The sequence below is a fragment of the Varroa destructor genome, unplaced genomic scaffold (assembly GCF_002443255.2).
Source record: "Varroa destructor unplaced genomic scaffold, Vdes_3.0 BEIS01000007.1, whole genome shotgun sequence".
Lineage (NCBI taxonomy): Eukaryota > Metazoa > Arthropoda > Arachnida > Mesostigmata > Varroidae > Varroa > Varroa destructor.
The window spans coordinates 417078-433407 of NW_019211460.1; the positions used below are offsets into that span (position 1 = coordinate 417078).

The 16330-nt window shown below is 46.4% G+C and overlaps 2 protein-coding genes across 6 annotated transcripts in view; both read right to left on the minus strand.

The window, feature by feature from the left end:
- The window catches only part of LOC147754164 (uncharacterized), a 36575-nt gene extending 25996 nt beyond the window's left edge, over positions 1–10579 (minus strand). Inside the window, exons 1-2 of the mRNA XM_086974407.1 lie at positions 9240–10579; positions 6794–9011 (exon numbers count right to left, since the gene is read on the minus strand). Coding sequence (XP_086830533.1) covers positions 8874–9011; positions 9240–9365 — 264 coding nt within the window. The 5' untranslated portion in view covers positions 9366–10579 and the 3' untranslated portion in view covers positions 6794–8873. The remainder of the gene's footprint in view (positions 1–6793; positions 9012–9239) is intronic.
- Positions 20–16111, minus strand: LOC111253910 (uncharacterized). 5 transcript variants are annotated; one of them, XM_086974400.1, is made up of 3 exons: positions 15926–16111; positions 15386–15575; positions 20–2378 (listed from the first exon to the last, which is right to left on the minus strand). In XM_086974400.1, exon 3 carries the CDS (start codon positions 2371–2373, stop codon positions 1465–1467), a length of 909 nt encoding a protein of 302 aa, XP_086830526.1. In that variant the 5' UTR covers positions 2374–2378; positions 15386–15575; positions 15926–16111; the 3' UTR covers positions 20–1464. The 5 variants fall into 5 exon arrangements, with proteins under 5 accessions (XP_086830526.1, XP_086830525.1, XP_086830530.1 ...); XM_086974399.1 differs by lacking the exons at positions 15386–15575; positions 15926–16111 and adding an exon at positions 6566–6751; XM_086974404.1 differs by lacking the exons at positions 15386–15575; positions 15926–16111 and adding an exon at positions 6690–6710.
- Positions 16112–16330: the final 219 nt, after the last annotated feature.

Below are 16330 nucleotides of genomic sequence, written 5' to 3' on the forward strand. Positions count from 1 at the left end.
GGATATAATACACAGATACTGCATCAATTGGAAATCACAATTTTTTTTGCCATCATAACGGCGTAGACAGTCAACCGCACAGCGACGGAACCTCAACGACCGATGATTGAAACTGCGCCGTTCGTGAATTGTAGATCATTAGGCGATAAGCGGAGTCGTTTACAAATAAAAGCTCGCTTGCAGTTTTCATTATCGATATCCGCAACTCCTTAGCGTCCTTACCAAGGGCAACGATGTATAATACTACCATTGCTACGTCTGATGAACAACACGCTCGTTGTCACTACGGAGCACATCACTATCACATGATGATGCAGTGTATTACGGTTTGGTCCATTTATGCATCTGTAAATATGGTGAAATAAATATATTTTTGCCCCTAGTCTGCCAATTGAAGACGACGAGAACTCAGAAAGTGAACGGTGTGCCACTAAAGGCGGATATATTGAATTGGAAGCGAAACATATCTTTCTATCACAGGATGTGTACAGGAAGGGAAGGCGACTAACCGGTGCTCGAATCAAAAAAAGAAGTCGCTGCCGACAAATGCTGTCTGCTCTTTGGGACTCCGACAAGTCCCGATGGACTGCACGCCGATCGACTTCGCAACAGATAGAGCTGTCCGGTAACGCCAAACAAATAAATTAGCATATTTATAATTTACTCTACTCATTCGGCTGTCTCTGTTTACACTTTCAGACATTTTCACTTATTTAGTTGTCGTACATTAATCGCCCAACGAGCGTTCATACGCATGATGTGAATCAGTACCTCGACGCCCTGTCGTCTACCCTCGTTTCCCTACTTCCTTCACGGCGTCACGTATTGTGGCAATGGTTAAACAAATTAGGTAACAACGCCTGCTGGCTTCATGGTCAAAGGCTTTCTGGTAGTCGCAACTCTTTTTTTTTTTTCTGTTTACAGACGCGTTTTGGGTATGTGTCGATCCAGTCGCTCATACCCATTCGAACTACATAGAGGTCGCGTTACGAGAGTTGAGATTGTGCGCGATGAAATAAACTCTGTCGCGAACGGCCTCTCCTTTTCAGCTCTTTTTTTTTATTGTTTTTTTTTTTGCTGCTTAGAATAGTCGTCTTTTGCTTCCGCCTCCTCCCCCGGGTTTTGTCCTTTAATTATAGCTGGCTGTACAAGGAAGGTTCCCTATCATCATCTACAGTCACTGCTGCTGCTGCTGCTGCTGAGATCTCGATGCTTTGTTTCGACCGTACCTTTTAATGGAAGGATACTGACACGTTGAAACGGCACGGCTCCTGAGAGATCATCTCTGTATTGTCGAGGACCTAGCACCCGGCGAGGTTGGCTAATAAGCTGCCTGACCTAGGTGTATGATCCAAGACCACTGTTAGAATGGTGAGCAAAGATGTCGAGCAAGGGGTGGTGGGATCACTTTTTTCGCGCGACCGTCATTTGCAGGCCTATTGCTCCAAAGTCCTTCACTGATCATCACTGAACAGTAGGTGCCAACTCATATCGAGGTGGTAGCTTGTACCCCTTAAGCCAGAATGACTCAGATGAGTCGATAACAAACTTCGAGTTGCTGTAGACCATTTTTACGTTGAGTTCACTGGCATTTAGGCATGCCTCACTCGCTTCCAGATCGTCAACTAGAAATTCTTCGCCAAGACCAAGCAACCGACGTTTTAAGATCGACTGCCTAGTGCCCTGGCTATTACTGTTGTGGGAAGCGGACCTCTTGACAGCCTTCTTAGGGGTTCGTACGATTACTGATCTCTTGTTCTCACCAGCTTTGTACGTTGTTAATTGGGACTGAGGTTTAAATTGTGGAACCACCTGAACATTTTCATCGTTGTCCGAGTGACACACGGACGATCCATCCGAATGAACAGAAAGGTCCTCAGGAAGGTCATCTCCGCACATCTTGTGCGAAGTAACAGACAGAGGCGATTCCGGTTCCGAGTCGAAGTGGCTTCGGTTTGAGGAGAGACGATCAGCCAAGATTGACGATTTTTCACTGTGCGCCGGCGGAAGAACGTTATGGACGGCGTGCATATTCGCTGGGTGCACAGCTGGTATTGAAGGCATGTGCATTGGGCTAGTGGAACCGTAATCCAGGATCTTGGCCATGACAGCATGATGCTTGAGCATTAGGTGGCGACGAACACGTTGTGATGAAAAGTCGCCGTAGCCGCACATGCGGCAGATATGCGTTGGACTCTTGAGACTCTTGCGGTTCTGCTTGACAATCAGGATATCAGATGAGCCGGCATCGAAGATCGCCTCAAGTCCTTGGCCATCGATCATTAGCGCGCACATTGTTGCAGTCGCTGTCGTCTTGTCACAATTATTGCTGTTATTGTCTTCACACTTGTGACAAGAGTGGTTCGACACCATGTTACCTGCGATCACACAAGAAGCAAAGAGCAAATGGCGAATAGTTACTAGACGTCGATCTATCATGATTTGCTGGGTCATCAGATCATCGCTTGTTTCCTATCCCTTTATCCTTTCCCCTCAAGTGCCAACCCGAAGCGAACAACGAACCTCCACAGTCAGTTATTGCGCCTCCTTTCCCTACCTGTGCCAGAAGATAGCTATATCGGCCGCAGCAGCAACGGCAACAGTCGTCCATCAAATTTACCCTCCTTGCCAGACAGCGACGCCGTCGCCGACGCCGCCATTACAGACTCCATCATCATAATCATCGTTAGCCATCGCATAGCCACCTGATAACGACTGTGGCACAGAACGGCGACGTCGCTGACCTACAAACGGTTCTTTGACCCTCTTTCACACTAGACTACTGTTGCTCGAAGCGTTGCTGATACCGTCCGTAGCTGCGCGACCGCTACTGACATAGTTTCGCATTAAAACCGACTGAGCTCTCACTCACAGTTAGCCACCGAGCTGGTCTCGGTGACCTGCACCCGCAACTCCGCGACGGCGATCGTTACGGCGTTCTACGGCTAACCAGGCGCACAACAGCGGTTAGAACAGCTAGAAACCATAGTCTGATGTCTGACGGTCTATCTGTTTTAGCCGTTGTGCGCGTGTGTACAGTTGGGCAGTACAGCCTGCGTAGCACAATGCAGAAATCGAACGGGTGGGACGCCTACGGCACCAGTACTGTTACTATGTAGGGCACTGTTGCTGGCGACGTTGGTAATAATAAGCTCTGAGAAACATCGTCGCCTTCGGCAGCCAACATCGAGATGATGCCTGTAGTAATAATGGTCGTGATGCTACCCGCTGTAACGGCTGACCTCGCTGCTCCGACCCGGCGGTCAGCTTGTGCTTTTGTTCCGGGAGCTGTCGGTCGGGAAGTGGCTATGCTTGCAGCGTAAGCCGACCACGAGGCCAGCGAGGGGGAAGCCCAGAACAGAGCGGAGGGAGGAACACCGGCAGAGAGGGGTAAATAAAGGCGACGGGAGGGGGGGAGGGGGAGTGAACTGCATCTAGGTCAGGTCAGCCACCGGCGTGTCCATCCCTACCGGTCTCGTTCACCCCTCCGGTTTTGCTTAGTCTCATAGCTCAGCCACCCCGTAGAAAGCGGGCGGTCGATCGGCTTGCCAGGGCATGCCTGGGTGTATATGACCCGTGGGGGCGGATATAGGCTAGCCATAGACAAGCTAAAGGTCTGAGCGGATGAGTTGAGTCACATCAACCAGCCCAGCAATCGACCTACTAACTGGACTTTCGACAGCAATAGCAGCACCGCCATCACCGAATGGAAGAGGTCGAATCGACCTTGAGGAAGTGACCTCCCTAGCAGACGCTTGATACGATACGAAAGGCGCCAGCGGCGGCATTAACAGTAATCATGAACGAGGATAGAGGTAACCGACCGCTTTCTGGGTTGAACGGGATACTGCAGCCGGAGTTGTCAACAGCGTAATGATACAGCTGCCAGTCGAGCTGGTATCGTCAAAAAGACCCGAGCTAATTTGAATTGGGCATTGGGAGCCAGGTGGCGACGTAAAGAGTATCATAATATGCAAAGCTTGCCGAACTGTAAAACTTCGAAATGAAAATAGATGTTAGGTTTGCATGTGTTGCACGTGTTAATCATGTGATAAACCTTATTGAATGGTTCCTCACTTAGCTCTCTAGGCGCACTTAGCTTGTGCTAAGGCTAGGAATTGACGCTAGCCTAACGCTTTAACTAGTGTTCACAGTCAGTGTCATTACGATAAAAAAAGAAAGAAAGAAGGAAAAAAAGACGAGGTCAGTAGCGGCTCACGATGGCAAAACCCCCTAAACGAGCTGCAGATACCACCTGTCGGCGCAATAGTTGGTTCCAGGGCGCCCCTCCGATTTTCGAGTACCGGCATCTATTTCTCAGTGCCCGTAGCTGGGTGAACGATCTCTCTATAGCGGTTCGCCTGTTGAATTTGTTTTGTCGCGTTGGCTATTTAACTCGGAAGCAATGACCGAGTGTTGAAGGCTTTCAGTTTTTTAAGGAGTACCTAAAACACGTCTGTCCCTTTTACCCGCTCACTAAACCGAGCTCACGCTGCAAGAGACTCAAGTCCCAAACCAAACGAGCGAGAAGCCGCGAGTCGAGCTGAGAACCAACTTCTGACCTGGCCGCCAGCAAGAAAAAGATACAGTGTGGCTAGTTAGCGCAATTTTGTACAGCAGAAAACTCGTGTTAGGTAGGCGAGAGTAGTGAACGGGAGAATCCACTACGCATCGTTCCTACACCCCTACTTGTAGGCGATTTTCGTTTTCAGAGTGCGGTTTTTATATACTACGGCGCCTCACCGCTGACAAAAGTTGAGGAAGTTCGGAGGTCTGCTCTGGACGGAGTGTGACTGTAATATGGGTGCCTATACACTGCGGACGTATACGAAAAATGTGTGGGAACTGAACAATCATCACAGTGGACCTGTACCAGGACCATTTTCTTGAAGCAGCAATCGGAGGTCAGTGGCCGGGGGACAAAGATGCTGCGCAGGAACCAACTAACGGGATCAAGCCATCTACCTTAGGTGAGATTTGACATGTGTGGGCCCACCACGGGATGTTTATGCGTTTGCGACGATACGGTCATACTGATTCTAAATCTTCTACAATAAGCTAAATACAATTATAGTGTTAGCCTTAGTCAAGACAACAGAATCCCGCAGCCATGAGGGATCATCGACCGTTCTGAGCGGGTGCAGACGGAACCCCGCCAGCTTCTGTTGCATCCAAAGCTAGTACTGCACTCACATGATTTTGTCTATATGCGCACAATTGCTCGTAACATAATGAATTCGCTGAAATACGCTGGCCGTATAGCAATAGCTCAGTAGCCGAGATTATCAATGTGTGTCAAGCTGGGTCCGTGGGTTGGAACCCACCCGTGACCCACATCCGACGCAAAACATCATCCCTAGCGCAGACCGCCCTCGCATCCGACCGCTCCCCCTCTTATTTCCCCGCTATCTCCGAAATGTTCTGTGTTCACTTATAATCCTCGCTACCTGCTGAATGACTTTAAATGGATAACACTATTGAGTTACTATTTAATGGGAAGAAGTGGGAACAGAGTAACAACGCCTAAGACTACCAGGTCAAGCAAGCACTCCTGAAAACTCCTGTAACCTCGATTGTTGTTGAGAACCAGTTAGCTCCCGCTGCAACTCATCGGCGGACACAATCACCGGCGGGTTTAGGGAGTATCAGACATTGTTATTGCTATGGTCCACACACGTCATTGAATCGATCGTACGCAGTCACGTGAATATACGGAAGTTGACCACAGCGAACATTTGCTTAGGTGTGTTTGCGGGCTTCGAAAATCGAACGAAACGGGTTATCAAAAATGCAGTTTCTAGCAGCGTCGTCAGTCTTTGTATACGTATATATAGACGCCGCTCGAGACGAGATGTCTTCGTGAAATGTTTACCAGCATTCTTCAACTGGACACGTACGTGCATATACGTATCTCAGCGAGACGTAGCGAGGATGAATATCGTTCGCATTTTGCCCACGATGAAATAGAAAGAGCTTTTTGATGCTCGAATTTCGTGCCAAATAGACGATGATAACGCCGCTAGTTCCTGCCGTTGTGGTCATTACAGCAGTTGCTGCCGCCGCCGCTGTTATCGTTGTTGCCAACAAGTAGCACGACCCAAGACGACGTGGATCAATACTGTTATTTGTTACCGTTGCTATCGTTGAGCGGGTAAACGCGAGAGTGGGCATGTGAAAAGAACGTGTGGCCGTTGACTCACGACTCGACAAGGAGGTCGTATGATTCAATCCATAGGGGTACGCTACAAGTACGCCAATACACTCATACGTAGGCACCGGCGCCGCGGCAGTCTACCTTCAGTAGGGGCAACAATCGTTTTGATCGTTCTGGACATGTTAGTCAAGCTAGCCATAAACAAAGGTCCACGACCATGTGACATGTATGTTTACGCTAGCTCTATTTATAATAGAATGTAGATAAAGAAGGCAGAAACAATATTTCGGTGAGAGAGTGATCATTATCATTTATTCTATCACTCATTGTTTATGCGTCTCTTCGAGATAACATTGAACAACAGTACAATCGACGACACATGCTCCATTTTGCACCACTTCACGCACATACGATGCGGTTTACGGTCTCTGGTAAGACGAAAGGTTAGACTGCATTCGGCGCGAACGCTGACAATATTCCACGTGGTGTTTTGGCCGGCCTCAGTTAGTTTCCAGCAAACGTATTTCGCACGTACTCTTGCAGTCAGCGAGTTATTGGACATCGGCTCATCGTGGCGCCAGCTAACACCTTCTCGACTTATAATCAATGCTGCATGTACAAATTAGAATAACCACTTACCAAAACACACGCTGCACGACGATGCGTATCCGTCTACGTGTAGAACACGCCCCTTATGCACGTTGAACGGACGGTTCCGTTTCCTCCCTCTGATACGTCTCAGAGAGTCCTATCTCTATGTAACTGTTCAAGCAATCTGCTATAGCACATGCACCAAACCAGCTAAATCTGTCTGTTCTGCTCCAAATGTACGCCCAGTGCCCAGGTGGCGTTTCTCTTGTTGTCGATGATCGCCTACGTTTCCGAGCACAGGAAACGTGCGTTTTTACTCAGTTAGTTTCGTCGTCTTTGCACAACTGCCTCGTAGTCCTCCCTTTTGGACAAATACTACCGGCGTAAGGGAGAGCGCGTCACATTTATAGCCGCCCTCACACCGAGCGGCACGCTGCCGCGGCGCGGTCGCTACTTGCTGGCGGAACAAGCACACGGGTGAACGAACTGGAGAGGGTCGATATTTTGAGTGAGGGCAGCGTCCGACCCCCTCTATCATATCGTACGGGTGACGGCTGCGGCGACGTTGGCAGTGACTGCTGAAGCCGTGACCAATCATAGTCTGTTTGCAGGTGTGTATGTGTGACCCAGCATGGTCTCGCCAATGGTCTCCTTTAATGGGTTATGGTCCCGTTTGTGTCCGAGTGTGTCGATCTATATGTGTGCGCCATGGGCGATTTTCAGTACCGACAGACGCGCGTACGTCCAGACAAGCGAATTTAAGAGCAAACAGAGAAAGGGAAAGAACGGGTGAAAGAAGAGAGTACGTTCGAGAAAGGAAGGGTTTTTGGCTTCGACTGACCGACCGACCGACCGACCGGCCTACTATTGGCCGACCGCATGCGAGCTTCTGTAGATCGCCAACTCTCGCGCGGAGCGACACAGTACCGAGGCTGGCGGAGGTGAAGCGAGTTCAAATGGGCAAGGGGTCATCACATAAACTCAAGATGGAGCCAAGCTGCTACTAAGTCAGCAGCTGACTCGTACGCCCATTGGCCACTTTGCCAGGCAGACAAACAATCCTTTTCCTTCGGACAAGCCCACACGTGGATCACCAAACTATTTCTATTAAATGAAGCGCCCGAGTCTTGAACGACCAAATCCTTGCTGGTTTTATTGACGACGCAGGAAATATCATGGTACATTCAGCAAAAGACCAAAACGAAAAGGGAAAGGGTAGAAGAAAATGCCCAGAACGTCAGCGGGGGTGGCCGACAAGAAGTTGAGGTATTTGATGAGGTTATGAGACGGCGGTGGCGGTGGCGGTGGCGGTGGCGGCGGCGACGGGAAGCGAAGGGCATAAGAAACTGGGCTTGGGCGAGGGTAGCAATAGTACGCGAGGCTTATAGAATTCTGAGAAGCCTTTCTCTAGCAGCTTTCCTGTATAGCTATTCTAGAATGAAAAACGCACCTGCAACGCGCTAGCAGCCCACACCGAACCGGCCAAAGGGGTAGCGTTCTCCGTCGTTATTTTTGTCGGCTTAGGAAACACATCTAAATTGACACACACAAACCTAGCAAATGTATTGATTGGTTCATTATAGTTTTCCTGGAGAATCTACCTTCCATTTTACTCCGGCTTTTTCTTGCAGCTACCGCTGTACCGTATAAATAGTTGCTTCATTGAGCTATTTCAGGATATATCTAGTCAATATCATTCGTAGCGATGTGCTCTCTATGCTCTCGATGGTGGCGATCCATTTCTGGAATAAATTTCGCTAGAACTGGTTGTAAAAAGGAAGAACAGCTTTAGGTAGTAAGTGTAATTAACGGTCTCGTTTATGATCAACAATACTGATGTAGACAAAGACGCCATTAGCTGATAATCGGAGAACGAGAGAACAGCCAAGAAGAAGAAAACAATATCGTCTGGCAGTCGCAAACAGATACGAGCCAAGGGCGTCATCCGGGCGCGACCAGCAGGATCGACCAACAGTGTCATGAGTAGTTTGTCCTTAGATCGATCCTATGAATGAATGGTTGTTACCGCTAATGCCGAAAAAGGAGGTGACGTACAGAACTGTGTACAGCTGTGTGACAACCACAGTTGTGCTGGTAGTATTATGCCGTTGTTCTTACGAGTACATCGCTAATCGTCTTCAATCGCTTGTGGCCGGATCCAGTCTCTTAAGGGTACGACGTGGCGCGCGGATCGATGAGTCACGCCATCATTATGAACTTCCCGGGAAAATAGTTCCATACTGCCATCACTCCGGCCGGTTGTTCCCTGTAACATACCGATAGTCGAACTGACGCATCATCAACAAAGCGAGGCCACAGAGGCTCGGCGATACGGCCGAGGCCCTTTTACATTTTAACGCAGCCAAAACGCCGTCCAGCGACCGAAAGAGGTTATGGCCATGACGAAACGCGTATCCGCTAGCAGACGATAGATGTTAATGTCCCTTCATGGCCCAACCTATGATCTCATGTATCGCTTACTGCTGTTGCTTACCTCGAGAGCTTCGCGTTCAGCTCTGAACGCTGCCACTGTGGCGGCTCGGCCTTGGCAGCTTCGAGGAAGCGGCCAAGTTGCCACTGTGGGCACTGTCGATGCCACCGAATCTGTCCGCCCTTTCATCAGCAACAGCAGAGACGCTCCTGTACAGCAGCGTGACAACGCACAGCTTTTTTAATAGCGAACGGCGAGGGTGTGCGGCGGCAATCATCGTCGTCAATTTAACTACTACTGCTGCCGCCTGTAGCATAGCGGGTTGGGCTTGTATTTGGGTGTGGATCTGTATGTGTGCATGAATATAGGATTTGCTACACTCTCGGTCAGTCCAGCTAACCGCTAGACTTCGTTAGCTTTTAAGATCCGCTGTTGCGACCTTTTAATCGACGACAAGCAGCTGTAACCGACAGCGCGGCACTAGGTACAGGTGCGCACTTGAAACTGAAACTGGTATCCGGCAGAATCCGCTGGATGGTTTGGAAACGCAAGAGCAGAATGATGACGATGATTTGTCTAGCTCGCTTGCTTCTAACTCGGTCCGGCAAAAGGGCTTCTGGGAAATGGCGGGATTTACAAGCTATTGTCATGACAGGATGAGTTGTTTAACTAGGAGTTGGCTGTGAGAATTTTATTTGACGGCTGGAAACAACGCCGATTATCGATATAAGTAAATAGAATTGCAGTCTCTAAATGTTCTAGCATTCTATTTGTCAGATATCGGCTTGTTTGCAACGGTCGTATGACAAACACTCGAAACAAAAAGGGTTACGTTAGAGTAACAGATAAGTAGCACCATTGATAACTATCCTAAGAGATTCCTAATTTTAAACATATAATACGAAATATAAAATAAACCCCGCGCCATGTAATCTACTAAATCTGCCTGATTATATGGTAGGTACTAACACAATACGTACTAGCAAAGCTAGATCATTTTGTCCAATTTAAATAAATTGTACAGTGAGATTCGAGGTAGAACTAGGACTCACTCGACTAACGGCTACTCAGCTTATTGGAAGCATTAGAAAGGACATTGCGTAATTTAACCTCGTCCGCATGCCAGATTACAGTTTCAACAGCGAGCTTCACTGTAGAGCAAAAGCTGACGATGAAACTTCGGATCGGGCGGTCGGCCGTCCCATGTCTTCGTCCCCATGTAAGTAATAAACGCAATCGCAGCCATTTACCATTCCCTCATAAGGAAATCAGATCCTACCTGATATCGCAAAAGGGGGCGTGCACATCAGTAACTAAATGTAGTACTATTTATACGTTAATCAAAACATCACGTACACACACATAATAAAAATTCAATTACTATGAATATTTCTCCCAGCGAAAACCACACAGTATAAAACGTCCGTTAATAACAATGTTATTAATACAACTAACAACTTTAGTACGCAGGCCTATTTACGTGTTTGAGATGTATAAACTTAGAAGTGTTTAGCCCTCCTCCAAGAAGCTGATAAGTCCGAGCAAGTTATTATCAGTTGTATTGTGTTTGTCCATCTTTGTTTCACCTGCTCGTACGAGCACCTAAGTACTTTGAAGACCGTAACAGTTATATAAACGACACCATTGCTCTCTTCACCCCTCTTTCTATTTCGCATTTATAACAACTAAACAACTGCGAGGATGAAATGTGGGGCTCAAGCATTTAGAATCTCTTTTTTTTTTTTTAGCAGAGATCGAAGCGTTTTTTATCAGACGCACGTAGTCCACGGGGCTGTAAAGGACCGACGTTTACGAGGTGCAAAATCTTTATGCAGACGATTCGAGTCTATAGGACTATGTTTCTGCCCGCCGCTGCATACATTGCTGCGTCGAATTGTTTGCCTGCCGCTAAAAAAAAACTTTATCAACGACAACATCATAGTACTAGACGTTTTTAACCCAAACAGAGGTGAAATAGAAACAGAACTCCTCGAGGTTCCGCTAGATGTCGTGTATTTCTAGCGTCGTTCCTAGCTCCAACGAAAAGAGGATCACCTTTGTTCAAATAACATAAAGACAGCTAAAGACATTCAGAGGTGCTCGCACATGACGACCGATTTGTGCCAACAGACAGACGTACCGCTAGCACTAAGGCCCTCCATCCTTTTACATGTTGCATGCCGTCCACAAATCGGACCACCCTTTCCCAGTCCTCTTGACAACCGCACAGAATTATATACTTACTATTCTATTCTTCCGTTTACATTGACACGCGTTAGATTAGTGGTGTCGGAATCAGGTTCAACAGGGCACGTACTTGGACACGAATGTAGCCCACGTTCGCTGCAAGGTTCTGCTATTTTCGGAAAGGCATAGATTTTCTCTTAGCTAAGGGGGTTCTGTGGACACCATCTGAGTCCACCGCTTGTCCTTAAATAAAGCTGTTTCTACTTCTTTGTGTTATGCATGCGTGACCTGTTACTAAAGTAGATGCGTGGATTACGCGCGATAGCGAACAAGATGGTGAGACCCGTATGTAGCCTCACCTATGAAGTCCTCGAATAGCTATCTCGACCTGCTTTACAGAATACCATAGTACGTTGACAGACAAAACGTGAATAGCAATTCTTATGAGGACCAATTAAAGTTTTTATGAATTCACCTTAATTCAAAGTGAACGCATAACATAAGGTTCCGTTAGTCCAGGCTAGCGAGAACCAGGTTTCGTCTTGTTTAATCCTGAAACGACACTTCTTTTATTCCTTGCAAAGCTTTTCATTTTGTATAAGCAGATACATGAATTAGGTGCATGAACCCCTGGCCAGCGCAATCCAATCCGTTTTTCGGTCACGGCAAAAAGGCGTTGTGTAACTTCGGCAAGATGGCCAGTCTCGAATATCGTTACCAGGAAGCTGAAGCGTATTGCCGCAGAAGGCACTAATTGATTTTATTCGGAAAGTTGATATATTTCGAGTCCTATCTACAGACATCTCTTGTCGCGTCCATAGCAGTATTGATAAGAGTCGAAAGGCAAACTGCAACTATAGCTTCAAGATGTAATAACTTAGAATTAACTAAATAAGACGAGGCACATTCGTTATTACTGTTTGTTACTAAGCGACCCCAATCGAAGGATCGGTCGGAAATGATCGGAAATGATTTAGTAAAAATGTTCGATGATTTTTCCCTCTCAGTCTCTCGATCATTCAACTAAGTACTAATTATTTTACCTAGCCTTACCATAAACCGACAAGCAAGGCCCAGATACTTTTTCGATAGAAGTTGCTCAGACAAAAGCCCCAGTAATTTGTGCAACTTAGTTAAAACTAAACTCCAACTGAATGCAAAAATATGGGTCATCGAACTTGCCAGATTGCTCACTTACTCACACTTACATGTTCTCCCCAATAAGTTACCCTAGGAACTTCAATAGATCTAGGTCTCATAGCTGAACGGAAAGTGCAGCTGTGCGAGTGGTGAAATAGTCCGACTAGGCAGTTCTACCATAGTCTGGTGGATGGTCGAACTGTATGCTACCATAGTTCTGACATCTCTGAGCTGGATCGCTCTGTATTCACCTAGAATAATGCCAAAATCATGAGCTCAACGACATTATCGAGTCAATCAACCGGTGCCTCAAAATTCCGGTTCGTTACTCTCCCACGAGGCTGGCACGATGTCCAAGCCTTATGTCTAACGGCTACGGCCACGGGATATTGCCAGAGCTCCAAGTCCAACGCCCCAATAAATGGAAAGCATACGAGCGCGCTACAAGCATAAAGACGAGAGAGGGGTATGTAGGAAGTGCTCAGTCAACGGACGCGTTCGCGGCGGACGATTGAAAGCGAACAATATGGCGAGAACGTCAGAACCAACGATTGAAGAAACCTCAAACAAATTACGTACTCTTATGAGACATTAGGCCTAGAAGCGTCGCAGGACGAGAAACGACATTTCTAGGGGCATCCCACTTCGAACCGCTTGGAATTTACTGTCCGCGTAACGTAGGATCTATTCTTGTAATTCAAATGTAGTTAAATCGTTGAAGAAGTCGTATGGGCTATTCGGTTAGAGGAACTCCAGCCATTTTCTCTAAGGCTGATAATAGAAAGTTCAATTTTTTTATGTTGGATGTATTAAGATCGAACATTATCACGTGATCCTGTTTATAAACATTGTCTGGCATATTTAGAGACAGTTCTTGTCAACCATTTACTGCGTTTGCTGGTAACCAGTCTAGTTATTTGCGAACAAATGTACGACGCAGCCGTACGTTGCATTTCATTGTTTCGAGTCTGTATAGCTGCCAATATTCACCGCTTCATAGAAACAAAGTAAACAAACAATTCTTGTTGTATCAGTGATGATAGCCTAACCTTCAATGACGTTTCAACCTATCTGACGAGTATCCGAAATTAGATCTAAAGCTGTCTGCTTAGTAATTGATCGGTGAAAATTGATCGATAAGAGTAATTTAATTTAATAATAATGGCCGATAAGACCATCAGCTCGAGTATCAGTGTGGTTATCTTTGTAAAGAAGTTCACACCACTTACTAAATGATTGATAGAAGGTTCACTATTTTGCTCTTCAATAAATAAAGATGATTCGTCTGCCATCTCGCTAAAAAAAACCTATTCTAGTCCAACATTCTATGTCTCGAAACACCATCGACAGTCACGTCTAGGGTGGATAAGCCTGCTTGGAGGTTTGCGCGCCCTATTCGACATAATAACCTTACATGCCAGCAGAAACACCGTTTTTTTGTTTAGAAAGAATAAGCATCTACATCGACTCATGTATAGTTCAGCCATCATTGTCATGACCCCACCTGAGCTAAGGTTACTCTACTGGCAAGGGTGACACGTCGATTACAGCGTTTGCGCATTGCCTTTTATTCGTCTCCTTGAAAGGACTCGAGCTAACCGGAACCACTGTGACATCATCGGATTGAGCACTGTGCGATGCACTGACTGACTACTGACCCAAAAGGAACTACAACCAAAGTACACCCCCAGCTTTGGTCTTCCTACACCTTTTATTTACTCTTTGAGAGCTGCTGCGTTTTGTGCGAATTTGTTCGGCTCCATCGGTCGTTTACCGAGAAGAAGAGGAAGACTAATCTGTACTTGTGTGGGAGGAGTATTTCTCTAGAACAGTGCACGTCTGCAGATGACCTGACGAGTTCTTGTTGTAGTGGGGTAGCTAGGGGGGTCATCACAGCCATGTGCTGCAAAGTTGGGATGGATCCATTCAGAGTTTAACCTACATCACTCCAGAGGCTCCGCCGATAGATTGAACTCTGTCACCCAGTACTCCTTTCCATTCAGCTCTGCATGACACTCAGACACACTCAACATTAGATAGTGCAGAATAGTTATTTATTCTTTTTATATGAGACCTACCCCTCCTCCCAGGCGCCACCACCCTCCAAAGCGAGCTCTCGCTGCAATGTTCTTTGGTACCTATATTCCATCCGCATCTTTACATGAAGAGTAGCGCCAGGAAGAACTGAAGTTCGGATATAAACAATAATTTCTCTAGTGAAGCGGATTATAGCTCAACGAGCATCCATCTATTTATCATCAGCCGCTCTCCACGAAAACAGCCAGTTAGTTCGTCGCCTCGTCGTTGTGTCACTGCTGCTCGTTGGAGATCTGTAACAGATCTATGCGACAGCTATATTGTAACCCGGAAGCTGAAATCTTATATAGAAGATGACATGTCCTTATGTTTGGCTTACCTTTATGGGAAGTTCAGGTCACTGTTCTCCTTTATCTAAAGTCTATACAGAGACCTGAATATTATGTGATAGTCATTACCATTTACTATTACTTACTGCAGAAACGAATTAAGAAGTGGTTTGTTTTAACTGCTTTGTTATATAATAACGAGTGTGAACGACATGTTTAACCTGCTGCTGTGAAGAACCTAGTGTTTTTCCAAGAAATAACTAAGTTGTTTTAAAAAAACTCTCGAATCTCTATTCGCTCATATCGAAGCTATATATAAACAGCATTGCCTGACGGAACTCTTTTACATTACTATATTTTGCCACGCATCTGCTCCGCCAGTTCGTTCGATGTACTGCGGGAGTCATTACAATATAGAAAAGCTAAAAGAAAATTTCAAAAGGATTCTTTAACGGAAGATATCTATATATAGCTGTTTAGTCAAAATGCACTTCCTTATTGAGGCGTTATGCAAACCTCTGCAGGGACATGAACTTATTTTGGGGCGCGACCCAGCTTCAAGTTGGCGACCTATATTCGACGGAGTTGGCGATTTACCCCAGCTACCGTTTGTTGGCTAGGAGAACCGCGCCTATGCTTCCGCACAGAGTTCAATCGGAGTCAAAAGCGGCCGGGAGAGTGCACTGGCGGAAATTTTAGGGCTGGCCTGCATCCACAGACAAAAGTCTCGTTAGATGGAAAAAGACTAACCTAATCCTAGTTTTAAATATTATAAGGCTTAATTTATCAGTGTGAGTAATTTGAGATAGAGGTAAGACAGTTGATTATGGCGTGCGCCTCTGAAAAGGCTCTAACTTCCGTAGACCGAGATGAAGAGCCAGGAGTTGGCAGTTCTAGCTTGCCTTACCGTACTTCTCGATCATTTCTATTTAAATTGTTTCCAATGACAACTAGTAGCAACGTCAATGGTGTAAATATAAGATAAATCATAGTTACAGATACATGCAGTTGCGTCTCAATTTGCATAATATTCCATAATATGAAGAGGACACGTACTTTTTACTCCATGCAGAGCTGCTTGCTATATCGGGCCTGGCGTAGGGTTGGTTAAATCTGAAATGCTTGGAAGGACCTATTTCTCTGCATTTACTTAGTAACTGCTTATTTATTTTGCGTTGCTGCCTATTCGTCTGCTAACCAACTATCTATTTATTTATTACAGCCAGGTAGATAGCCTGCTAGCGGCTATGTTGATTCGACTACAGGAAGTAGGGTGAGCGCCAGTCGGTCGGTCGGTCGGTCGGTCGGTCGGTCGGCAATCATCCTCTTCATCATATTGCGTGCTTCTTATGTCATCGATTGCACCGCACGTCACATACATCCGCCCTCTCTCTCCGTTCCTCTCGATCTCTCGCGTTCTGTCGACCCCTCGTCGTCTTGTTTTTCCCGTTCTATTTAAAT